The sequence below is a fragment of the Rousettus aegyptiacus genome, unplaced genomic scaffold, assembly GCF_014176215.1.
Source record: "Rousettus aegyptiacus isolate mRouAeg1 unplaced genomic scaffold, mRouAeg1.p scaffold_m13_p_1, whole genome shotgun sequence".
NCBI classification, from domain to species: Eukaryota; Metazoa; Chordata; class Mammalia; order Chiroptera; family Pteropodidae; genus Rousettus; species Rousettus aegyptiacus.
The window spans coordinates 173,849,633-173,875,051 of NW_023416284.1; the positions used below are offsets into that span (position 1 = coordinate 173,849,633).

General features: G+C 51.6%; 3 protein-coding genes across 3 annotated transcripts in view; 2 read left to right on the forward strand and 1 right to left on the reverse strand.

Moving 5' to 3' along the window:
• LRP11 (LDL receptor related protein 11) overlaps positions 1-1,349 on the reverse strand; it is a 29,379-nt gene extending 28,030 nt beyond the window's left edge. The window contains exons 1-2 of the mRNA XM_036239532.1: positions 1,269-1,349; positions 237-1,176 (exon numbers count right to left, since the gene is read on the reverse strand). Coding sequence (XP_036095425.1) covers positions 237-1,176; positions 1,269-1,349 — 1,021 coding nt within the window. The remainder of the gene's footprint in view (positions 1-236; positions 1,177-1,268) is intronic.
• A 2,582-nt stretch (positions 1,350-3,931) lies between these two features.
• Positions 3,932-10,092, forward strand: LOC107508806 (UL16-binding protein 3-like). Its single transcript, XM_016140806.2, has 6 exons — positions 3,932-4,166; positions 5,708-5,944; positions 6,205-6,480; positions 7,088-7,337; positions 7,833-7,932; positions 8,520-10,092. The coding sequence occupies exons 1-6, from the start codon at positions 4,100-4,102 to the stop codon at positions 8,577-8,579; spliced, it is 990 nt and encodes a 329-aa protein (XP_015996292.2). The 5' UTR covers positions 3,932-4,099; the 3' UTR covers positions 8,580-10,092.
• Positions 10,093-16,833: 6,741 nt separating this feature from the next.
• Positions 16,834-23,465, forward strand: LOC107513011 (UL16-binding protein 1-like). Its single transcript, XM_016149124.2, has 5 exons — positions 16,834-17,043; positions 20,270-20,503; positions 20,760-21,035; positions 21,685-21,850; positions 22,961-23,465. The coding sequence occupies exons 1-4, from the start codon at positions 16,977-16,979 to the stop codon at positions 21,840-21,842; spliced, it is 735 nt and encodes a 244-aa protein (XP_016004610.2). The 5' UTR covers positions 16,834-16,976; the 3' UTR covers positions 21,843-21,850; positions 22,961-23,465.
• The last annotated feature ends 1,954 nt before the right edge of the window (positions 23,466-25,419 follow it).

Here is a 25,419-nt window from a genome sequence, read left to right on the forward strand (position 1 = left end):
TTTCCGCCCCACGCACGGGGATTTTTCAGAAACCATCCCTAAGACGGAGAAATCCGAACCCTCTTCTGAAGGCACGCAACTGAGATAACTTGGAACAAAGGTGTTTCGTTTCTGACTTGGCTGGGGAGGGCCCAGCCGTCCTGCCCGGGCAAGGTGTTGCAGACGAAGCCACCCAACAGCGGCAGGGACCGCGGGACCCGGCGGCGTGTCCCAGCCCCCGTCGGTGGCACGCTTACCCAGCCGCGGCGAGGCCCAGGCGGTGGACGGTGAGCCGGCTTCCGGGCCCGGCCGCCCGCCCTCCCGGGCGCGGCTGAGGCTGTAGCTCTGGTAGCCGCGGCGCACCGCGAACTTGCACACGCCGCGGCCGCGTGCGGTGCAGTTGAAGAGGTAGCAGCCGAGCGCGGCGTCGGCGGCCGCGGGCCGCCGGGGCAGCTCCACCACAGCCACGGAGCAGCGCGGCTCGGCGCAGCAGGCCGCCACGCACTCGCGCGAGTCCCGCACGGCCGGCGGCGCCCTCAGGAAGCTGGCGCCCGCCGCCGCGGAGTCCTTGATGCGGATGACGGCGTCCGGCATGGCGCTGTAGTCGCCGCCGCCGGGGCCGGGACAGCTCTGCGGGGCGCCGCCGCCGGCGCGCAGCTGCAGCAGCTGCTCCACGCCCGACCGCGGCGCGGCGGCGCCGGCGCCCGGCAGGCACAGGCAGAGCAGCAGCAGCTCCCACCGCGCGCCGTCCCGGGCGGCGAAGGCCATGGCGGCCGAGGAAGCAGGCCGAGGCGGGGCCGCGGGGCGCGGGGACGGCGGCAGAGCCGCGGCAGCGGGCCGCGGCCGGCGGGGGCCCCGGAGCCTCAGAACGCGGCCTCGCCGGGGCCTGGCCGTGACCCCGAGGCCGCGGGCGCGCGGGCGCCGGCGGGAACCGCAGCGGCGGGCGGCATCGCCGGCTGCGCGTGGCACCGCTGCTCGTCCTCTGCGGAGACGCGCCCCCCGCGCCCGCGCCCGCGCCGCTCTGCCGCGGAAGCGCGCGGCGCCCGAAGGCGGGTCCCGAAGGATCAGCACCAGGACGGAGAACAGCGACCGAAACGCCGCGGAGCCTTCTAAGTCCCGCCCCCGCGGCCCGCCCTCCGCGCCTGCGCGGCCTGGCGGCTCCTTCCACTTGCGCCCTCCGCCCCGCAGTTGCGTGAGCTTTCAGTCATCCTAAACGCAGCGGGGTTCTTCGCGTGCGACTCTTCGAGGCAGGACAGGGTTTCCATCAAAGCCAACCTTTCTTTACTAACCAGCCAGACCTGCTCAGGGTGTCGGTGCAGAGGGGAACGAGCTGTGGGGGAGAAGAACGAGGCTCTCACGAACACTTGCATCTTCAGGGACTGCTCCAGACAGGCTGGCTAGCTCAACCGGGGAACCAGCAGACGCCACCTTCGGTCCTTCGGTCCTTCGCCGCCAAGGTCCTGATTGTTTCCACCTTACGTTCCGGGGATGTCGTATTTGGGTAGTACAGGGCAGGCAGTGGGTTTGAAAAATATAAAAATCAATAGTCACATTCACTCAGATTTTCACAAACAAAACTAGAAACCTGCACGCAGCCAATTATGGGGCCCTCATGAGTTATGTCTACAGTGTGACGAGGGGCCTTCTGCTTACATCATATAAGAAAGGAGTTGTTTTTGTTTTTTTTATTTTTAACAGCTACAGCACCTGGTATTCCTAGGTGGAATCCCACTCAAGTACTAAGCAGGCCCGACCCTGCTTAGTTTCAGAGAACAGATGAGATCACGCCCAATCGGGCACGTTCAGGGTGGCATGACTGTAGTGAGGAGTTGTGTTTAAATGACATAAGAAGTCTATGCAAATGTCCAAACCTTTGGCAACTTCTGCCTCTTCTTTACTTTTGAATCGGTTTCTGTTGCCTAGCTTTTCTCCTGATTAGAGATCACATTTTCTTGCTTTTTATCATGTCCAGAAATTTTTTGATAGGATGCTTGAACATTGTGAATTGTACATTCTTAAATGTCTATTTTTTTTAGGCAGGCAAAAATAAATAACTAGATAGGTAAATAGCAGTCTCTAAATCTTCATTTTCAGAGGTGACATAGTTTTCAGATCCAGAGCAGGGGGTGGAACTAGAAGGTGAAAATTGAAAAAAGGAAGGAAAAAAATTAGCCCAATATTTCTTCCTATTCCACGAAAAGAAGTTGTGAATTTTTTGAGGTGTGTGTATGAGAGACTTTGAGGCTGTGTCTGCAGTGTACCACTGGGGCTGCAGATCCTTCCACCTAGGAGACAGTTACCCCGCACAACTGTAGTCACTTTAATATGACCCTTGAAGCAATGTAAGGATTCCTTTTGCCTCAGACCCCTGACAGCTTGAGTAGGCTTGTTATTAGGAGAAACTTGCACTTGTGATAAGAATGGCCCATGGAGGTATCATCAAACCTTTTCAATACTAGTTATTATAACTATTAATATTAAAAATAAGCATGTTTGATAATAAAATGTTAACTAACAATGGTATATGATTTCGAAGTGGTCTGAACACTTTCCTATTGGCTATTTTGGTGTGTCAGGGCTCAGCATCATTTCTATGTAGACATGGTTCAGGGGACAGAAGCTTGGGGGAGACATGGCTCACCTCTCCCAAGTTGTGGGGTTGCCTCCTGCTTGAGAGCCAGAGGCCAGCCGGCTTCTCATTTTACATGGAGCTGAACCCGCTAAAGACTACAATGAGGATGCCAATTAGGGTTGAGGAGATAAAGATGAAGGACATAATCCATACAATTAACTGAACAGGTGAGAGTGGATAGGTATCTGAAGACTTCAGTGGTGGTACTAAAACAAAGAAACAAGCAAAAGCTCAGTCAAATCTGAGAATACCCATCCTCAATATGTGCTGAACCCCAGGAGGCACACGTTGCCCACATATCCGTTGACTCATTAGGTGACAGCCACTCTATCGGGTTCTGGGTATAAAGATGAACAGGGCTTGTGCCCTGTCCTCAAGGAGTGTATTTCTCTTGTGCGAGACAGCAAATGTCCGTCTGATTAGCATGCAGTTGGACATGTTTACTGTGGGTAGACCTCTTGAGGTGTGAGTGTGGCCGGACCTGCCAGCAGGGTCCTATGACTCTGCAGAATCTATGATGCTAGAGGTACCCGTGGTAGGAGAAGGTGCAATGGGGGCTCAAGGCATCCTAGTGGATCAGTGAGTGATGAGGGTAAGTAGGGGTCATGTGAGCACCTAGGGTGGGTGTGACACCCAGCACCCAGCTTGTAGGCAGGCTTAGAGGCAGAATGAGTCAGAGGTGAGGCTTGGCGGTCTGGGCAGAGGTGTGGTGGTGGGCGCAGGGTACGGTAATGTAGGGAGAAGGCAAAGAATCTAAAATCTTAAGTCAAGCTACATTTAGAGACTGCAACATGCTGGTCAGCCCTAAAGCCACACCAGAAAACCTGCACAATAAGAAAAGATTTCTGCTGGGATTGCTAACAACCCACTTCCCTACACTGTGAAGGGAAAACAGAAAGAACCTTCTTGAAGCAGCTCCTTTCCCTAAATAAAATCATTCATTTCCTATGGTTAAAACCATGGGGAACCTATGGATCAGAGGCTGGAAATTGCCTGCAGGCCATTCAGGCTACATACTCTTGTCCTTCCTCATTGGGTGTCTGTATCAAAGGAAAATGGGTAAACAAAGTCTTTAAACTGTAACTCACAGGAGGGAAAGAATGATGTACAACCCGAAGTCCCAAAACAACCTCGGCTGGTGAGTGCGATCCTTGGGCTACGACGTCCTCACTTCCCCCGCCCCGTCCCGCCCCGCCCCTGCGCGTCCCGGCCCCGCCCCAGCCCTCTCCCTTCCCCCCTGCCCCTCCCCCCGCCCCGCCCCGCCCGCCGTCAGCTCCGCCCTCCTCAGGATTTGCGGGCAAATCAAACGCTGCGCCTCCAGCTCTGAGCTCGGTCCTGAATTCCAGCGCCGGCTGGATCTCCGCGCGCTCGCGCTCCGCTCGCTCTCAACTCTCCTAGCGCCAGCGTTGGGCCCCGGTCTCAGCTCTGCGTTCAGATTAAACTCCGTGCTGCAGGGTCACTCCGTCACTCTCCGGGCTGCTCGTCGCGATGGCCCCAAAGTTGATTCTTATCCTCCTCCTGCCTCTGCTGCGGGACTGTTCCTCGGCGCGCCACGGTGAGTTGGGATGTAACAGGCAGCGGGGCCGGGCTTGGGGGGACGGGAATGTGGACGCAGGCGGGGGGGGGCATTAAGATGGGGACGGGGAAGGAGTGCCCCGGGGTTCGCGAACCTTCCCGCGGAGTGGCACCGTCTCCTCCGCCTCAATGCTCTCTTCCCGTTTTCTGCCTCGGAGGCCTCGGCGACAGGTTTCGCCTTCCAGGCTTGAAGAGGGCCGAGAAGAAAAGGCTTGGGTTAAAAAGTTATGCCGGGCGGTGGGGCAGGCGAGTGGCGGGGGACATTTTCGTCGAGAAATTCTTCTGATGCAAACTCCCCGCCCGCCCCCCAACCCGGCCCTGCCGCACAGACGTCTTCTCGGGAAGTGCGAGCCTCGGGTATCCGGGACGTCGTCAATACAGGGGTGTCCCCGCGGAGTCGCGACCCACAGCCCTCGGGCCCAGTCTCTGCTCGCACTGAACTCGCCGCTAAAACCGCCCCTCCCCCACCCTGTTCTGCACCCTTGAACTTCGCGGCCTTCTTCCTGCGGATCTGGGAACCTGCTTTTGTAGAACCGAGAATGCCGCTGCCTCCACGCCTTTCATTCTGTGAGAGACCACTAGGTGGCAGGCACTCGTTTCTATCCAAAAACTGTTGCCTGTGACCCACAGGCCTTAGAGCAGAGAAGGCCCAGGGCACTCTTCCCCAGCGCTCTCCTCTACCCTTGTGCCCAAACCCACGTTTTCCACCTCCTGAGGCGGCAGCAGCACACAGTGGTCATTCTGGACACCGCGGCAAAGGGCATGTAGTGGATATTGTGATCTTCGTAGGCCACTTTTATCTGTCTCTGATGCAGCACGCACCTCCAGCTTCTAGTGCCAAAGTGGCCAAGGACAACATGCACCTGAATGGGGGAACAGATGTGGCTACTGTCCTGGTTTCCTGGCCCCACATTTAGAGTGGATAGGGTGTCCCAGATACGGGTTTCCCTGGCCTGGGGAATCATCTCCCAGGGGGCCTGCTGGGTGTCTTCAAGAGCCAGAAATAGGCCCTTTCTACCTGTGGTTTCTGGGTGAAGAGCACCATCTCCCAAGTCTATGCTAAATCCTGAGACACGTACTGTTTACTGTCTTTTCTCAAGTGTTGGGCTGTGTCTCACCCCACCCCACCGTCGCCCATTTCTCGGGAGCAGCGGTGCACTCTCTACCAGCTCCCTGCAGTGCTCCAGACGTCGTTTGACACTCCCCCGGCACCTAGACCGTCTCTTCCCTCAGCCAGCCTGGTGCATCCCTGCCTTGGTTATGGACCGACCGATGCTGCATAGTGGCCTGGTGGACAGAGGGGACATATGTGTGGTTTCTTGCCAGGCAGAGGCCTCCTGGTCCTCCTCAAGCAAGGGAGGGGCGCTAGCCTTCCGCAGGGGTATGGAGGGGCCGGGCAGGGTCAGTCCTCGCTCTGCCAGCTCAGCCATCAGAGGGAATCTCTCGCCATCATGGAGATGGGGACAGGTGCCTGTGTGTCATGTCTTCCAACCCCAATTGTCACCCGCATTTCCTTCACAGATGCTCCCTCTATTGGCTGTAACTTCACCATTACTCCCAATCGGTCCCCATGGTGTGTATTTCAAGGCCAGGTCAATGGAAAAACATTTCTCTGGTATAACTGTACTCATAAACGCATATGCGAATGTAACATTCTGTCGATGCCGAGCCGAGCCAGGGAGACCTGTAACAGAGAGGAGGAAAAAACTCCGAAAGAGTTGACGGAAGAATTTAAAAAGATGCTGTTTGACACGACAGGTAAGTGTTCTACAACCAGCAGTAAGTGTGAGCGGCCCAGGGCAGATGCAGAAAGGGTGTTGCACGGATGGGGAGCGATGAGCTTATGAAAATATTGGAAGTTGGTCCCAGTGAGAGTCCCGCAGCCAGGCCGAACACAGAGGATGGGGAAAGGTTAGGTAAAAAGGAGGGTACAGAGGGCTGGCCACCAGTTGGGGACAAAGCATCTGTAAAGATCTAAGGCTCATCTGTTTCCTGTATGTGTCGTGGGGGGGGGGCAGGTCTTCACACCCTGCGGATTAAGATGACCTGTCAGCGGGAAGACAATCGACGCTTCTATGGATCCTGGTACTTCTACGTCAATGAAACTAAAGCTCTCCGCTTTGACTCAAAGAACGGAAAAAGGACACCGTTAAATTCTAACGCCAGACTCATAAACGACACATTGAACCGACACGAAGATGTGATTGGTTTACTTCTTAGGAAGCCAACTGAAATATGTACGAGTTGGAATGTGAAAGAGCCGAATCACCAAGACAATGCACTGAACACATCAGGTAACTGAGCAGTAGGTCTCTTGAAATGACGGTGACCTACCCCACTCTGTGGTGTGTGCGTGTGCGTGTGTGTGTGCTTATGGATCCTCCGCAGTGAGTTCTTCTGGGGAGAATCACGGCCACAGGCATGTTCTACCATCCTGCCTCTCCCCTCCTCACCTCCTACATCTCGTCCCCACTGCACAGGCCTTTGGAGCACTCCTCGTGGATTTCTTGCTGAGGGCAGCATTCTCCTTTGCAGACCTTTCCCTCTTCTTAACATCACTTTTCTTTTTCGTCTCACCTCGCCTCGTCTATTTCTAGAATCCTCCATAGCACGTGAAAGGACAACTACCGAGAGGACTTTTCTACCCCCTCCTCTTCTGTCACTGCAGGAGTGACTGGATGTATTGTAACCCTTCTTTTCTTCATGAGCTGTATGAGCCCCAAGGGGACAGGGGCCACCTCCTTTCTCGGTTCCATCCCCAGCATGTGTCCCAGCAGCTGCCACAATAGAGGGACAGAAACCGTCCGTGTTTTAGGATTTGCGGGGGCAGCAGGAGCTGAGGAGGCACCTCCTGGGATATGGGGTCTGGACGAGGCCGTCACTCTCGTGTTTCCATTGCAGCCCCCGTAACCTCAGAACCAACCAGAGAGCCACCAACCAGGGCTTCAGGACCAACCACAGAGCCACCAACCAGTGCTTCAGGACCAACCACAGAGCGACCAACCAGTGCTTCTGCTACGGACCAATCCAAGAGCGTGAACATCAACTGGATCATCGGGATCGGGATCATCGGGATCATCGGGATCATCGGGATCATCGGGATCATCAGCTCGTTAATTATCTACAGAGACCGTGTTGTTTACATATGCAGGTACTGAGGGCAGAATGGAGTGGGAAGGGAGGGGCAGATGGCCTGGAGTGAGGACAGGGAACAGTGAGTTCCCATCCCAACACCTGCCCCTGGCTGAACCTTCTCATTGTGCAAATGAGACCAGACCAGACCTCAATCCCCGCGGAGAGCATCAGTTGGAGAAGCCCAGCCCTGAGTTCTGATCTCCTCACTGTGGGAAGGGGGAGGGGCCCCACCAAGGCTCAAGGCGTTTAACCATTTCATCCCGACTCAGACTCTGTGTCTGGAGAGTCAGTTTGGGACCCGAGTGTGTGGTGTGGGGACAGCGGGCACACACGGCATGGGCGGTGTTCAAATTCGGCTGAGAGCAGCATGTGGCTCCGTGTGGTGTGTCCAGGGGAAGGGGCCTCATCCAGGGAGCTGAGAGGACAGAGGCCTGGGTCTGATCCCAGGAAGTGGGCGGAAGGCCTTGCAGACCCAACTCAAAAGCCCGGCGTCTCGGTTGTGCTCTCACAGAAGGTGGTGTTGCCAACAACCAGCGAGGCAGGAGGCACCCAGTGGGAGCCGTGGAGGACAAGATGAAGAGGCCAGTTTTCTCAAGATGCCTGAGATTCCGGTGAGCTCTCATGCAGCCAATCATGTGACAGCCAGCCTCCAGCAGACTGGAGAGAGAGAGATCCACTGAGGGGCTCTGCCTTGAGCAGAGTTGAGTAGGGAGACAGGTGTGGCTGAGCTGCTGCTGATGCTCACAGCTGAGCTGGACCAGGAATGGGTGGGGCAGGGTGGGAACGGCATACTGAGAGCTACGTGTGCCGCCAGCTAAGAGGCCGGGTGAGAAGAAACACCCCAGGCTAGAGGTGTCAGGATGCAGGGCCCCTTCCCCATCAGAGCTCCCACCTCGTCCCTTAGGCCCTCCCCTCACAGGGAGAATCAACACCCCAGTGAATGGAGCAGATCGGCTTACTACTGGCTTTAGTCCTGAGCCAAAAAGGTCTGTAGCAGGGCCTGGGGCTGACTCTTTAGGTGCCTAAGCAGGGAGGAGGAGTATTGGCTGCTGGTCCCAGGGCAGAGGTAGGAGATGCAGGGAAATTCGTCACCTTTGTGAAGGCAGAGCCCAAGGTGGGAGTGACCGGGTGCGGTATCCCCAGGGAACTGACCCAGGATTTCCTCAGCCACTGGACCAACGCTCGTTCTTTCCTGCAGGCGAGCGAGGCAGACAGGAAGATGATCTCATGTGTCTCTCTCAGCGACTGTGATATTTGATAGGCGGCCTTCGCGGACCCGCCGTTCTTTATAGGCCACCGTCAGATCGTGATGACACAGTAGGTGCAACATCTCATGTCCTGTGTTGCATTTGCTGATTGTCTTATGTAGTGTTTTTTCTTTTTCTTTTATTTATTTATTTATTTATTTCTTTTTTTTTTTAACATATGTATTCGGTTCCTCTTTGCACTTAAGTATCAAATTATTGTGAGAAATTTTAATTGGTTGAATAAGTCATCGTAGAGAACTTTTTCTAATCTTTGATTCTGGAAATTGATACATTTCTGTATCATGGTTTGTATGTACAAATCACATTGCCAAAAAAATATAAAACCTCAATAATTCTTGTATCCTCAAAAACAAACTCATTATATTTATACAGAACAAAATTATAATTTTAAAGCTTTTTAAATAACTTAATACCCTACAATGTTTCAATAAACACCTGCATAGACTAAAAACTTAATGACTGGAGCTTTGTTTTATAACAGTAGGAATTTATGGCCTTTCACTATTTCTCCATGTTGTAGAGTCAATAGTACCAGTGATTCTACAATGTTTCCTGTGGAGAATGAGAATTTGCAGATCACTCTTAAGTTAACAAGCATCCTGTGTTGGTCTCAAACATGATCCTGATGATACTCGGATGCAAACCTGTCTTCTGGCCCTTAGGCAATGAGAATGTTTGTGGACTTGCCCTGTTCCCCAACCCCCAGCAGCAGCTTGCTGGGATCCCCCGTCAGGCCCACCTGCTGCATTTAGAATGTGGTCTTCACAGCAGACACATCACTACTTCTAAAAGCTGTTTTAATGCCCAGTGGGCCAAGCATCACTATCAAAATATATAATGAACTCCCACGAACAAGTAAGAATAAGTCTAATTCTCCTGCATCTGGGCAAATGCTTTGAGCTATCCAAACATGGTGAGTAAGCCTGAGAAAAGATTGGAAGTGTCCCAAATCATCAAGATAAAGCAACAGAGCAAGGGGACCTGCGGACACACCTGTGAGCTTGAGAGACTGTCAGTATCTCTGTCAGAAGCAGGCGAGAAGTTCAGCATCAGGAGGTCTCTTCATTGTCAGCAGGAGGACGAATGGAGTCAATGCTCTCACATCTGGTTCACCTCGTCCCGACAGTGGGCGAGGGTTGGTCCTACCACGTGGAAGTGCCAGTGTTCGTCCCAGGCTGACAAACATGGACTGGAGAGCATGTAGGCATTTGGATGTTTATTCCAGTGTTGTGGTGGTTTATTCCAAAATGTGAACAATAAGATATTCTACTAAAACAGAATGTACATTTCACAGTCGTTAGCAGCTTTGCATTTCTCCTACTTCAGGCAAAATACTAAACTATCAAAAATGAAACCTCCAAAATTCCAGATGAAAATGTTTAAACCTTACCTACATACATATGATTGATTTATCATGTAATCAGATATTGTTTTGCCGGTTTTATTTTTTTATTGAGGCAAAATATACATAGAGGAAAGGTGCATAAAGAACAATAATCTTAAGTCTCCAGCTTGATAAATGTTTTCTTATGTCTTAGCCGTACATTTTCCAATTCAAAGCTTTAAATATTCTTGCAAATGTTACAGCAAAAATCGAATACAGTACTGCTTTCCAAAGCGTGACGTGGGGTACGTGCGAGGTCTCTGAATGACTAAGATTCCCTATGCAGCCTAAATGTTGTCAAAACATGCTTTATATTCCTTCCCTTTGAATTCTATGTTACTGCTATTTGAATTGTACATCAAGAAATATGTTTTTGATAAGTCCTAGAGCCAGCATCTCGCCAGAGTAAGCCGTCTCCCGAAACACCCCAGGATTCTCGGCATGAGTCCATAGGCTTCCTGCATGAGAACGGCCCACGAATAGGTCAAACATGTTAATTTTGTCACCCCCAGAGTGTCTTTGGTAGGTTTGGAGCTGGACTCAGAACTGATCCCTGAGGAGAGTCTCCCAGGAGAGGCTCTCAGAAACGCTCTCAACCCCAGCCTGTGGGAGGGAGCGGAGGAGGCGAAGTGGGGACTAACCTCATCTGGTCTGGGCCCGGGCTCGGTGTTGAGGGAACTGTAATTGCTTCGGATTTCTGAGCAAAGTCTCCGAGTCGAGTCGCAAGACCAGCGCAGCCCCGTTGGGCGTGGATGGACCCAGTGGCACCACTGGCAGCGGCCACGCCTCTGTGATCAAGGCCTGGACGAGTCCCCACCCACACCTCCCTGTCCACATTCCCCACCTGCAGCTCCTCCATGGTGTCCCCACTTCTCATGATGGAACCTCCGCAGTCACAGACGCACAGTCCTCCCCAGCACACCTGTAGCCCTCACCTCACACTGTCACCCACACTGACTCTCCGTCTGCACACACTCTGCCCCAGCCGTAAGGAAGCTTCCCGTTTGCCCACATCCTCCCTGACTTGGGAACTTTGTCTTTTAGCTGCTCTGTATCCTAGCGTTGTGAGATGGTATCTCTTTGTGGTTTGAGCTACACCTCTCTGATGGCCAATGATATGAGCACCCTTTCTTGGGCACAATGGCCATTTGTATTGTTCTTTGAAAAAAGGTCGATTTTTAAATTGGGTAATTTTTCACGAAGTTATTGAGTGTCAGACTTGTGTATATATTCCGGATATCAGCCCCTTATCAGAGATATGACTGGAAAATATTTTCTCTCATTCTGTAGGGTGTCTTATCCCTTTCTTAACGATTTCTTTTGAAGTAGAAACATTTTACACTTTAAAGAAGGCAAATTAATTTCTTATTAACTGTGTCGTTTGTGCTCTTGGTGTATTTAAGCACGTTCTGCCAAAGAGGTCCGACAAGATTTAGTCCTATGTTGTTTTTCATTCTTTCACCATTTTATTTCATAGACATTGTGTGTGTATGATCCATTCTGAGTTCATTTGTGTGTGTGGTGTGAAGTGTACTGGAATGTGCCACCCCCCAAACATTCGGCTTTGACATTCCGGTTCTTCTGAGCTGTAAGATCGAGAAAATCAACCAAAGCGGGAGAGACGCCCTCTGAACTCCCCGTGTCTGGCTGAAGACAGACCCTCCCAAAGGAAGGCGGTCGGCCTCAGTCCCCTCCATGGGAGTTCCTTCAACGCTAGAAGAAACAACCAAACACCTACGCGCTGTCTGGTTCGTGTTTGTCATCCTGGAACTAACACTGGTACCTGCGTGTAGCAGGACGAACCCTCAGCCACTGTCAACCAGGGGGGCCCGATCATGTCCCGGGAGAGATGAGAAGCGGACACCAGGCCCAGACAGACCCTGTCTCAAACTGTCACTCCTCTCATCTATTATCCTAAGGACACATTTATCGTTCCTAAAAATCATTTATCTCCTCTAAGAGAACTGCACCACCCGTACACCCCCACACCCCACACCTGGCCTCACCTTTCCCTGTTAAAATCGTATTTAAATCTGGGTTCTAAGCTACCTCACAAGTTACTCATTTTTCCCTTGGTGCACTGGGTATTCATGTCAGTAAACTTCTGTTTCTTTTTTGGTTCGTTATTCTGTCTTATATCCGAAGAGCTTCAGCCAAAAACTCTAAAAGAGAGAAAAATTATTTTCCCTCCCTTATAGGTGTGAAGAGGTCTAATTTCCTTCTTTTGCATGTGCTCTGGTTTGCTTGAGTCAGTATCTATTTGATTCCTTTTCCTCCTGATTATTGATCACATTTTCTTGCTTTTTAGGGGATCCAGAAATTGTTTGACTGGATGCTTGAACATTAGGCTCTTGCACATTGTTAAATGTCTGTGGCCCTTCAGCAGTAGGCTCAGGTAGCCAGGAGGAAGCTGGCCGTCTCCCCACCCACAGCTGTCTGGAGGCCCAGCCTCCTCTAATCTTTGCCCTTGGCGCTGAGCTTCTGAACCCTGCCTTTCGCCTTTCTGGTGCTCCTCAATCCCAGTTGCCACCAGGAGTGCAATACCGCCTCACCTCAGCCTGCTCGGTGGGGGCACTTAAGTTCTTCCCAGTCACCTTCCACCAGGGGTCAATGTCAGAGCCCTGTGCCTGCAGCTCTGTGGATGGGAGCCCCTCCATGTGACGATCTTCTGCACCCAACACGCCGCTGCACTCCCTGGACGTCCAGGTCTACACATTCCCTGTGTTATTGCTGCCACCACACCAGCTACAGCACAGGTCCTTTCTAGACCATGGACCAGGCCTGTGTCAGTCACCTTTAGCAAACAATCTGGGACACCATTGTTTGGTGTTTGAGTTTTCACCAAAGTAGAAACAGACACGGGAGAACTTTTTAAGCAACTGAAAGGTTGCAAACGCTTCTTAATCAGTACATTGCTGCTCATTGAATCATAGATGGAGTAATTATTCTCCTTATCAAAAGCAATCTTAATTTTGGGTTCACTGAGAGCCCCAGTTTCATCAGCTTTTTGGTAAATCCACTTCTGAGATGAACATAACGTATTAGATTGGCAACGAGACTGTCATCGAGGGTCAGTTTTTGCCACCGGGGTTGGTTTGACGTAGTCGCCTTCTCATGGTCCAGAGAAGAAACATCAGATGATAGAGCGGATTTATGAGAATAGGAAACTTGTAGAGCAAATCGTTTTATCCTCAGAAACAAAAGTGTTTTGCTCAACGTTCTCGGTCAACCCTGGGTCGGATCACCAGGAGACGCTCCTCACCCAGGCCTTGTAGATCTTCGCGGGACCCCTCCCCTCACGACACCACAGTGCCGCCTGTGCCAGCCTCCTCCCCCCAACCTCAGGCGACCGCCACTAAGAAAGTGCATCAATCCCATGTAGACGTGGATTAGGGGACAAGGGCTTGGGTGAGCCATGGCTCACATCCCCCACGTCCTTGCCAGACAGTGTCATGCTCACTGGCCAGAGCCAGCCTGCTTCTCACCTTCCACGGTGCCTGATCCTCCCAAGCATTCTGACCTGATGGGACCGAGCAGATGAAGATTGCTGAGAAGATCCGTGCAGTCGACTAGACCGACTAGACCGATGCAGTCTGGTCAGCGTCTGGCTCTTTAACAATCCAGCGTGACGGGATCAGTGGTTCATGGGGGAAGGGCACTCCCGCGCTGAGGGAGGTGCTGTGGGAACAGAGCATGGTGGGAGATCCTGTGGCCATCATGGACATTTCAGACAGGAACCCGTCAATAAGTCAACTACTCTATCCATCTATCAAACTTTAAATTTCACACACAGACTCGCGTCACACAGAGAAGGCACAAGAGCTCTAAAGAGAGCCCCACGTCCTCCACACCCGGCCTCTTCCCAGCCGGCCCCAGCACTTTCTCCCAGCGCCCTGAGAAGCCCCTAAGCCAGTGCCCGCATCTCCCGTTGAAGTCTTCCTGACGTGCTCTGCCAGTTCCTTGTTGTTCTCTTAGGCTTCCTTGATCCTTCTGGCTCCAGGAGCAATGACCGTCCAGTTCATGTTCAGCGTGTCAAAGCGCAGATGGGTCTGTTTCTTAATGCTGAACTTCCTGGACCCCCCGGTGCCATGTTCCTCCACACGCTGACAGGACAACTTGGCCTGCAGCACGGGAGGACCAGCCACCGCACACACTGACAGTGTCGTGACTCTTGAGAGCTCCACCACCTACCAGTCGGGAGACTGTGTCTCCACACATTCAGGGCCTGTGACCTCTGCATGACTTTCCCTTTCTTGCCGCTAGATCCACTGTGTCTCTGAGGAGGGGCCAGGGTCAGTTCTTGCCACAGAGACCCCCGCCCCCCGTCTGTGCCTGCTCCATCCTCTCTCCCGCTGGCCGTCCCCACTGCCCACCCCCGTCCCTCACTTCTTTCTGGTCCTGTTCTCCCCCAGGGTGATGACAAGCACGATCAAGGTCCTGATTGTTTCCACCTTACGTTCCGGGGATGTTGTATTTGGGTAGTACAGGGCAGGCAGTGGGTTTGAAAAATATAAAAATCAATAGTCACATTCACTCAGATTTTCACAAAGAAAACTAGAAACCTGCACACAGCCAATTATGGGGCCCTCATGAGTTATGTCTACAGTGTGACGAGGGGCCTTCTGCTTACATCATATAAGAAAGGAGTTGCTTTTGTCTTTTTTATTTTTAACAGCTACAGCACCTGGTATTCCTAGGTGGAATCCCACTCAAGTACTAAGCAGGCCCGACCCTGCTTAGTTTCAGAGAACAGACGAGATCGCGCCCAATCGGGCACGTTCAGGGTGCCATGACTGTAGTGAGGAGTTGCGTTTTAAATGACATAAGAAGTCTGTGCAAATGTCCAAACCTTTGGCAACTTCTGCCTCTTCTTTACTTTTGAATCGGTTTCTGTTGCCTAGCTTTTCTCCTGATTAGAGATCACATTTTCTTGCTTTTTAGCATCTCCAAAATTTTTTGATAGGATGCTTGAACATTGTGAATTGTACATTCTTAAATGTCTATTTTTTTTAGGCAGGCAAAAATAAATAACTAGATGGGTAAATAGCAGTCTCTAAATCTTCATTTTCAGAGGTGACATAGTTTTCAGATCCAGAGCAGGGGATGGAACTAGAAGGTGAAAATTGAAAAAAGGAAGGAAAAAAATTAGCCCAATATTTCGTGCTATTCCACGAAAAGAAGTTGTGAATTTTTTGAGGGTGTGTGTATGAGAGACTTTGAGGCTGTGTCTGCAGTGTACCACTGGGGCTGCAGATCCTTCCACCTAGGACACAGTTACCCCGCACAACCGTACTCACTTTAATATGACCCTTGAAGCAATGTAAGGATTCCTTTTGCCTCAGTCCCCTGACAGCTTGAGTAGGCTTGTTATTAGGAGAAACTTGCACTTGTGATAAGAATGGCCCATGGAGGTATCATCAAACCTTTTCAATACTAGTTATTATAACTATTAATATTAAAAATAAGCATGTTTGATAATAAAATGTCAAGTAACAATGGTATATGATTTCGAAGTGGTCTGAACACTTTCCTATTGGCTATTTCGGTGTGTCAGGGCTCAGCACCTGGGAAGGGCATCATTTCTATGTAGACATGGTTCAGGGGACAGAAGCTTGGGGGAGACATGGCTCACCTCTCCCAAGTCGTGGGGTTGCCTCCTGCTTGAGAGCCAGAGGCCAGCCGGCTTCTCATTTTACATGGAGCTGAACCCGCTAAAGACTGCAATGAGGATGCCAATTAGGGTTGAGGAGATAAAGATCAAGGACATAATCCATACAATTAACTGAACAGGTGAGGGTGGATAGGTATCTGAAGACTTCAGTGGTGGTACTAAAACAAAGAAACAAGCAAAAGCTCAGTCACATCTGAGAATACCCATCCTCAATATTTGCTGAACCCCAGGAGGTACCCGTTGCCCGCATATTCGTTGACTCATTAGGTGACAGCCACTCTATCGGGTTCTGGGTATAAAGATGAACAGGGCTTGTGCCCTGTCCTCAAGGAGTGTATTTCTCTTGTGCGAGACAGCAAATGTCCGTCTGATTAGCATGCAGTTGGACATGTTTACTGTGGGTAGACCTCTTGAGGTGTGAGTGTGGCCGGACCTGCCAGCAGGGTCCTATGACTCTGCAGAATCTATGATGCTAGAGGTACCCGTGGTAGGAGAAGGTGCAATGGGGCCCAAGGCATCCTAGTGGATCAGCGAGTGATGAGGGTAAGTAGGGGTCATGTGAGCACCTAGGGTGGGTGTGACACCCAGCACCCAGCTTGTAGGCAGGCTTAGAGGTAGAATGAGTCAGAGGTGAGGCTTGGCGGTCTGGGCAGAGGTGTGGTGGTGGGCGCGGGGTATGGTAATGTAGGGAGAAGGCAAAGAATCTAAAATCTTAAGTCAAGCTACATTTAGAGACTGCAACATGCTGGTCAGCCCTAAAGCCACACCAGAAAACCTGCACAATAAGAAAAGATTTCTGCTGGGATTGCTAACAACCCACTTCCCTACACTGTGAAGGGAAAACAGAAAGAACCTTCTTGAAGCAGCTCCTTTCCCTAAATAAAATCATTCCTTTCCTATGGTTAAAACCATGGGGAACCTATGGATCAGAGGCTGGAAATTGCCAGCAGGCCATTCAGGCTACATACTCTTGTCCTTCCTCATTGGGTGTCTGTATCAAAGGAAAATGAGTAAACAAAGTCTTTAAACTGTAACTCACAGGAAGGAATGAATGATATGTAAACTGAAGTCCCAAAACAGCCTCGGTGGGTGAGGGCCATGCCCCATGCCTGGGCTGTGCCGCCTCGGCCGCGCGCTGTCCCTCCAAGCCCCGCCCTGTCCGGAGTTCTCAGCTCCATGATTAGTCACACCGCGGATTGTAAATTTCCAGCGCCCAGCGCTCAGCTCCCTCTTCACACTCCGAGCGCCAGGATTCGGCCCCAGTCTCAACTCGGCACAGATAAAACTCCGTGCTGCAGGGTCACTCCGTCACTCTCCGGGCTGCTTGTCGCGATGGCCCCAAAGTTGATTCTTATCCTCCTCCTGCCTCTGCTGCGGGACTGTTCCTCGGCGCAACAAGGTGAGTTGGGATGTAACAGGCAGCGGGGTGGGGGGTGGGGGTGGGGGGGACGGAGGGAATGTGGACGCAGGCGGGTGGGGGGCATTAAGATGGGGACGGGGAAGGAGTGCCCCGGGGTTCGCGAACCTTCCCGCGGAGTGGCACCGTCTCCTCCGCCTCGATGCGCTCTTCCCTTTTTCTGCCTCGGAGGCCTCGGCGACAGGTACCGCCTTCCAGGCTTGAAGAGGGACGAGAAGAAAAGGCTTGGGTTAAAAAGTTATGCCGGGCGCTGGGGCAGGCGAGTGGCGGGGGACATTTTCGTCGAGAAATTCTTCTGATGCAAACTCCCCGCCCGACCCCCACTCGGCCCTGCCGCACAGACGTCTTCTCGGGAAGTGCGAGCCTCGGGTATCCGGGACGTCGTCAATACGGGGGTGTCCCCGCGGAGTCGCGACCCGCAGCCCTCGGGCCCAGTCTCTGCTCGCACTGAACTCGCCGCTAAAACCTCCCCCAACCCCGTCTGCACTCTTGAACTTTGCGGGGCATCTTCCTGCGGATCTGGGAACCTGCTCCTATAGCCGCTACCTCCCGCACCTTTCATTCTGTGAGAGACCGCTAGGTGGCACCTGCTTCTGTATGTGTTTTGCTCCTTGTGTCCCTGCTCATTTCAGTGCCCGAAGAATCCCTTCTCTCTCATGACCACTGGGCCTGTCTGACCTAATGACACTGATGATGGGCCCTGGGATAGCCCATGACCAGAGGCCGCAATCCACAGGCTCCAATGCTTTACCAGGAGCCTCTTTAAGTGGCGTGGATGTCCCTGGTACAAGTGGCAGGGCCCTGCCTCTAGCACTAGGGGTCTGTGATGTGATTCTCCAGTGGAAATGCCACGAAGTCCCCACAGCACCTTGTCCCACTACAGGTACCTCTCGTACCCCAGGGCTGCTGGGTCTTGTGGCCCAAGAACAAGGTCCAGCGTCCTTTGTGCATACACGTATGGTCTCTACGGCTTTGGTGCCACAGCAGCAGGGCTGAGTCATCGCAACAGAGACCCATGGCCCACCAAGCCTGAAATATTTAAGATATACCCGTTTATAGCAAGTATTTGGACATGGCTGGCAATTCAATCGAGGTAGGACAGTGATCGCACATCTTAAAACGTCTTCAGAGACATTTTAAGTTTGAGACTCATCTGGGCCATTTCGTCCAGGATAAAGTCCCATTTTAATGATCAATTTAGAGAAAAGAAATGACAGTTTGAGAAGATCGTAATTAAATTTCTCTACTCTGGCAGGACTCAGACTGCAAGTAATTCAATAATTACAAAGATTGTGTGTTTCTGTTACAAATCCGGGGAATGTGAAGTGTCCACAGTGTGGGGTCCAGATCCAAATGACACTGCTGTGAGCAGGACCTGGGGCAGGTGTCTGCTTATTAGGCATCACTTCAGTAACAGGGGCCCTCGATGATGCTTCCAGTCTCTGGGTATGATGCCTTCTCACACGCCAGGTTCCGAGTGAACGTCTGGGTGGTTTCTGCGCCCTGTGCGCACTTACTGCATTGGTGACACGTGGCTCTCTGGGGAAGGCCGGAAGGAATCATTGAATCCGCGTCAACTTAAACGGTGCCTCCTCATTGGAACCTGGCCTCTCTTTCTCGTAATGGGTTCCAGGTCTGAGAAGTGGCTCAGTTCTGGAAAAGGAGCAAAGGGTCCGGTCTAGTTGGGAGGCTGCTTTTAGCCTTTTAGTCATCCATCTTTGTGTTTTATCTTCGTTTTTAATATTTCTATCTAGCATCGGTTGTCCATCTACTTTGCTTTAGGATCACTGTGTTCTATGAGCCAAAGGGACAGCTCTCTGTGGGCCAGTGCCTAGGCTGCCATTGCCATTTCTAATCTTTTCAATAATTTCAGCGTTCTTATTGATGACACTTGAGCGCCTGTATCTCAAATGTATTATTTCAGGATTTTTCATCCCCTTCAGTACTGGGAGCCCCTTTCTGGAACACCACCTCCTCCTGCCAAGCCGGGCTGTCAGAGACAGCCACCACCGAGCTTCCTGACAATGATCTTGGGAAGGAACATTATTTCCTTACCCCTTGTAGATTCTTTTTGACGGGTCTAAGAATGAACATGAGACGGATTAACAGGAGAAAGGACATTTCAACTTGATACACTCATAGCAATATGAGCCTCTCTGAAGACAGAAAAGGAAGCAGATCTTTACCTTTTAGACAAACAATAAATTTGTGAAGAGTTGACAAGAATAAGGTTTTGGGCTCAAGGTGCTAAATTAGTAAGGAGTGGCCAGGCTTGTTCCTACAGCCTTCTGGGCCCGGATTCCCAGCTCTGGTGTGAGGATGCCTCTGTACCTCCTGGTGCAGGGAGGGCACCCTTCACATGGGAGACTTATTTCCTGCTTTCGGGGGGACAGAGGTATATCGGAGAGCACTTCTTCCACTGCTGTTTGTACAGTGACTTCAATTGGAAATAATATACCAAAGGAGCATGCTCTGGGGTGGGCTGACTTGAAGCCCGTCAGCACTGCGCGTTCTTCATAAGTGTGATGAGCACAGAGTCCTGCGGGCCTTCCCACGCGGCTCAGTTGGTGGACGTTTCCTGTTTGCTCTGACGTTTGTATTTTGCGGAGCCTTTTAACCTCTCCCTGTGTGTCTGCCTTGGAAGTGACTGATTTTTCTCTCGCAGGCGATGCAGCCATTGCTTTTCCCAGCTTCCCAAAACCCATTCTAGTAGTGGGTGAGCACCATCTCCCAGGGCTGTGCTAAATCCCGAGGCTCGTACTGTTTACTGTCTTTTCTCAAGTGTTGGGCTGTGTCTCACCCCACCCCACCGTCGCCCATTTCTCGGGAGCAGCCGGTGCACTCTCTACCAGCTCCCTGCAGTGCTCCAGACGTCGTTTGACACTCCCCCGGCACCTAGACCGTCTCTCCCTCAGCCAGCCTGGTGCATCCCTGCCTTGGTTATGGACTGACCGATGCTGCATAGTGGCCTGGTGGACAGAGGGGACATATGTGTGGTTTCTTGCCAGGCAGAGGCCTCCTGGTCCTCCTCAAGCAAGGGAGGGGCGCTAGCCTTCCGCGGGGGTATGGAGGGGCCGGGCAGGGTCAGTCCTCGCTCTGCCAGCTCAGCCATCAGAGGGAATCTCTCGCCATCACAGAGACGGGGACAGGTGCCTGTGTGTCATGTCATGTCTTCCAACCCCAATTGTCGCCGGCATTTCCTTCACAGATCCTCCCTCTATTGGCTGTAACTTCACCATTACTCCTAATAGGTCCCCATGGTGTGAATTTGAAGGCCAGGTCAACGGAAACACATTTCTTTGGTATAACTGTACTCAGAAAGGCATATGCGAATGTAACATTCTGTCCATGCTGAGTGGAGCCTCAGAGACCTGTAATAGAGAGGAAGAAACTCCGAAAGATGTGACGGATACATTAAAAATTATACCGCTTAACACAACAGGTAAGTATTCTACAAACAGCAGCAAGTGTGCTCGGCCCAGGGCAGATGTAGAAAGGGTGTTGCAGGGATGGGGAGCGATGAGCTTATGAAAATATTGGCAGTTGGTCCCAGCGAGAGTCCCGCAGCCAGGCCGAGCACAGAGGACGGGGAAAGGTTAGGTAAAAAGGAGGGTACAGAGGGCTGGCCACCAGCTGGGCACAAAGCATCTGTGAAAACCCCAGGCTGACCTGTTTCCTGTGTGTGTGGGGGGGGACAGGTCTTCACACCCTGCGGGGTGAGATGATGTGTCAGTGGGAAGACACTCGACGCTTCTATGGATCCTGGTACTTCTATGTCAATAAAACTAAAGCTCTCTGCTTTGACTCAAAGAACGGAAAAAGGACACCGTTAAATTCTAACGCCGGACTCATCAACGACACATTGAACCGACACGAAGATTTGATTGGTTTACTTCTTAAGAAGCCAACTGAAAGATGTACGCGTTGGTATGAGAAAGTGTGGACTCACCAAGACAATGCACTGAACGCAGCAGGTAACTGAGCAGTAGGTCTTCTTGAAATGACGGTGACCTGCCCCACTCTGTGGTGTGTGTGTATGTGTGTGTGTGTGTGTGCGTGTGTGTGTGGCACGCGCATGTGTGTGCTTATGGATCCTCCGCAGTGAGTTCTTCTGGGGAGAATCTCGGCCACAGGCGTGTTCTACCATCCTGCCTCTCCCCTCCTCGCCTCCTACATCTCGTCCCCACTGCACAGGCCTTTGGACCACTCCTCGTGGATTTCTTGCTGAGGGCAGCACTCTCCTTCCAGAGCTTTCCTTTCCAGACCTTTTCCTCACTTAACATTGCTTTTCTTTTTCTTCTCACCTCGTCCATTTCTAGAATCCTCCATAGCACGTGAAAGGAAAACTACTGAGAGGACTTTTCTACCACCTCCTCTTCTGTCACTGCAGGAGTGACTGGTTGTATTGTAACCCTTCTTTTCTTCATGAGCTGTATGAGCCCCAAGGGGACAGGGGCCACCTCCTTTCTCTGTTCCATCCCCAGCTTGTGTCCCAGCAGCTGCCACAATAGAGGGACAGAAACCGTCCGTGTTTTAGGATTTGCGGAGGCAGCAGGAGCTGAGGAGGCACCTCCTGGGATATGGGGTCTGGACGAGGCCGTCACTCTCGTGTTTCCATTGCAGCCCCAGTAACCTCAGGACCAACCACAAAGCGACCAACCAGTGCTTCAGGACCAACCACAGGGCCATCAACCAGTGCTTCTGCTACCGACCAATCCAAGAACGTGAATATCACCTTGATCCTCGGGATCACCTTTATTGTAATTGTCTTCATATGCTGACGAGACAGGTACTGAGGGCAGAATTGAGTGGGAAGGGAGGGGCAGATGGCCTGGAGTGAGGACAGGGAGCAGTGAGTTCCCAGCCTAACACCTGTGCAAGGGGCCTTCCCTGTGCAAATAAGACCAGGCCTAAAGACTTCATATCACCTGAGGGCATCACTTAGACAAGCTCAGCCCTGAGTTCTGATATTTCCTCACCACGGGGAGGGACAGGGGCCCCATCATGGCTCCAGGCCGTTAGCCATTTCATCCCGACTCAGACTCTGTGTCTGGAGAGTCTGTTTGGGCCCCGAGTGTGTGGTGTGGGGACAGCGGGCACACACGGCATGGGCGGTGTTCACATTCGGCGGAGAGCAGCATGTGGCTCCGTGTGGTGTGTCCAGGGGAAGGGGCCTCATCCAGGGAGCTGAGAGGAGAGAGGCCTGGGTCTGATCCCAGGGAGTGGGCGGAAGGCCTTGCAGACCCAACTCAAAAAGCTGGACTTTATGGCCGTGTTCCCACAGAAAGCGGCGTCATGGACACGGTATAAGATAGAAGGCAAGCAGTAGGGACCGTGCACGACGAGTTAGAGAGAGGCCAGTTCTCAGTGAACACTTGATATTCCTGGCTGAGCCCAGGTTCAAATCAGCTGACAGCCAGCTCCCAGCCGACTCGAGATCGAGCCACTGAGAGGCTCTGCCTTGAGCAGAGATGAGTAGGGAGACAGGTGTGGCTGAGCTGCTGTTGATGCTCACAGCTGAGCTGGACCAGGAATGGGTGGGGCAGGGCGGGACCAGCATACTGAGAGCTACAGGTGCTGCCAGCTAAGAGGCCGGGTGAGAAGAAACACCCCAGGCTAGAGGTGTCAGGATGCAGGCCCCCTTCCCCATCAGAGCTCCCACCTCGTCCCTTAGGCCCTCCCCTCACAGGAGAATCAACACCCCAGGGAAGGGAGCAGATTGATTCACTACTAGCTTTAGTCCTGAGCTAAACAGTTTTGTGGCAGGGCCTGGGAAAATACGTGACCTTCGTGAGGGCAGAGCACAAGGTGGACTGGGAGTGACGAGGTCCAGTAGCTTCAGGGAAACTGACCCAGGATTTCCTCAGCCACCGTGACCAACGCTTGTTCTTTCCTACAGGCCAGCGACGCAGACAGGAAGCGCAGTCTCCTGTGTCTGCCTCAGGTATTCTGGCTTTTGATCGGCGGCCTTGGATGACCTGCTGTTCATTTATAGGCCACCGTCAGATCAGCATGATACAGTAGATGCAACATCTCATGTCTTTTGTTGCATTTGCTGATTGTTTTATGTGGTGCTTTTTTGTTTGTTTGTTTGTTTGTTGTTTTTCGTTAGCATATTAAGGCGCTTTCTCTCGGTGCTGAGGAATGATATTCCTACAGTGAAATTCTAATTGTTTGAATAAGAAAACTTATGAAGAAAACATTTTCCATCTTCTCTTTTTTATTCTGGAAAATCAGATACATTTCTGATCATGATTGGTTTTATAAATTATATTGCCAAAAATTACGAAAACTCAGGTATTCTTCTTGTGTCCTCAGAAAGAAACTCATTACATTTTACAAAACAAAATTATATTTTTCAATGTTTTCTTTTAGTAACTTTTACCCTATCATATTTAAATAAATATCTGTATAGTCTAAAAACGTAATGATTTTGGAGTTTTGTTTTATAATCTAGTAGAGAATTTATGGCGTTTCACTATTTCTCCATGTCGTAGAGTAAATAGTACCAGTGATTCTACAATGGTTCCTGTGGAGAAAGAGAATTTGTGGATCACCTTCATCCCCAGAGAACCAAAGAGTTTGACCTTGGTGCTACCAAAGTGATCATGATGAAATGTGTTTCCATTGACTTAGCCTTGAATGTCACACCATGGTTGCCTAGCACTGAGCTTAGGAGTGATGGTGAAGTTATAGCAGGGAGAAGGAGCCTTTGTAAAACATAAGTGCATATGGGGATTCGGGTTGGCAGGAGAGGACCCAAAGCGCCCTATTTCCCCTATCTTGACAGCAGACAATCCTCCTGATGGCTGGGCTGACAGAGCAAGGACCGACCCGACCTGGTCCCTATTTTCACCAGGGAAGGTTAGAGCCCCTCCTTTGTTGGAGGAAAACTAGGAGGCCTTTGCCTGGTAAGAGCCCACATATCCCTGGGTAGATCCCCTCTGCCCACCAGGCCAATACCTGACATCAGTCAGCCCATCACCCGTGTAGGACATGCCAAATGTCTATGGAGGAAGAGATCTAGAAGGCAGAGGATGTCAGAAATAAGCCTGGTGTCCTGTGGGGAGATGGTAGACTGTGTAGGGGGCAGCTCCTGAGGAAGCTGAGTCACAGTGCTGTGTGTGTGTGTGGGGGGGGGGGATGTGACTAGATCCCAAAGCTGGAGAAGGCCTAGATGACAATTAAGGGTGACAGATTTCACATGGCCCTGGGAGATGCTGCTAACCTGCCACTAGGATAGAACTTACAAGCTTGCGAAAAAGGCAAGGCTGCACCGCATAAAACAGAAAAGGCAGGACTTCTGAGGCACATAGGGGAGGGAGGGATCAGATGGCTCAGAGAAGGGAATACCCCAGGGTAGGTACACTGAAAATGCAGAAAAGCATCCAGTCCACCGTGCTCCGTGGGAAAGCATGAAGATCAACTTCTGTTTTCAAGCCTATGAGGAGAGCATGTATGAGCAGAGCACCAGAATTCTCAGAAAGCCCAGTGATGACTTGCTGCAGGTCAGGAAGAGTGGGAGGGGTTCGTGATTCCTAAATGGGCTTCCTGTACTAACGGGGCTGGACAATGTCAAAATCCTGGAGGCCAGGAGCAGAGCAGGCACGATGGTCAACATGATGAGGAAGGTCAGAGATCCAGCAGGACCTCCCCAGAGAGCTGTGACTCCCACTCACAAGCCCACAGTGATCCTACAGGCAAATGGGATGGGCAGCCAACCTGGATGCTTACTGTTGAACTTGAGTCATAAAAAGAAGCAAGGACAAAACACAAAAATGGATGATCAACAGGCTGAGAGCGGCCTCCCAACAACAGACTGGATTCTTTGTCCAGTTTCCAGAACTGAGAACTGAGACACTTTTCAGACTCGGAACAAGTGCTAGGAGAGGCCAGGTTTTGATGAGGAGGGATCTTCTAACAAAAGGGCAGGTGCAAAAGTCCTTCTGGCCTTCTCCATAGAGCCATGTGGCCTTTCCTTCCAGTGAGTGCGCATGGGCAAGCAGAAACGACCCAGACATTCAGATGGACCTAGTGAGTGAGTTTACATCTATGCAGTGATCGGAAGCGGAAGCATCGTCGCGGGCCCCTGTTCTCGAAGTGGTGCCTGGGGGTGGGGCCAGGCAATAAACAGACACCTGTCCCAGGTCCCGCCCAAAGGTGGTGTGGGTCCACAGATCCACTCTGCAGTCATTCCACATTCCCTGGATCTGTAACAGGAGTAAAAAGTCTTTGTAGTTATCGAATGACTTGCGGGCCGAGGCCTACCATAGTCGGGAAATTCTCCTCAAACTGTCTCCCCATTTCTCTCAATAGAATGTTAAAACGGTGTTTAATCCCGGAGAAAGGGAAGGAGAC

What these genes read in the sequence shown, in the direction of transcription:
- LOC107513011 (XM_016149124.2), top strand. Translation starts at nt 16,977, where the DNA reads ATGGCCCCAAAGTTGATTCTTATCCTCCTCCTGCCTCTGCTGCGGGAC. An exon ending in TATACCGCTTAACACAACAG is followed by an intron (nt 20,504 to 20,759) that starts GTAAGTATTCTA and finishes GGGGGGGGACAG; the next exon opens with GTCTTCACACCCTGCGGGGT. An exon ending in CAATGCACTGAACGCAGCAG is followed by an intron (nt 21,036 to 21,684) that starts GTAACTGAGCAG and finishes TTTCCATTGCAG; the next exon opens with CCCCAGTAACCTCAGGACCA.
- LOC107508806 (XM_016140806.2), top strand. Translation starts at nt 4,100, where the DNA reads ATGGCCCCAAAGTTGATTCTTATCCTCCTCCTGCCTCTGCTGCGGGAC. An exon ending in CTGTTCCTCGGCGCGCCACG is followed by an intron (nt 4,167 to 5,707) that starts GTGAGTTGGGAT and finishes TTTCCTTCACAG; the next exon opens with ATGCTCCCTCTATTGGCTGT. An exon ending in GATGCTGTTTGACACGACAG is followed by an intron (nt 5,945 to 6,204) that starts GTAAGTGTTCTA and finishes GGGGGGGGGCAG; the next exon opens with GTCTTCACACCCTGCGGATT.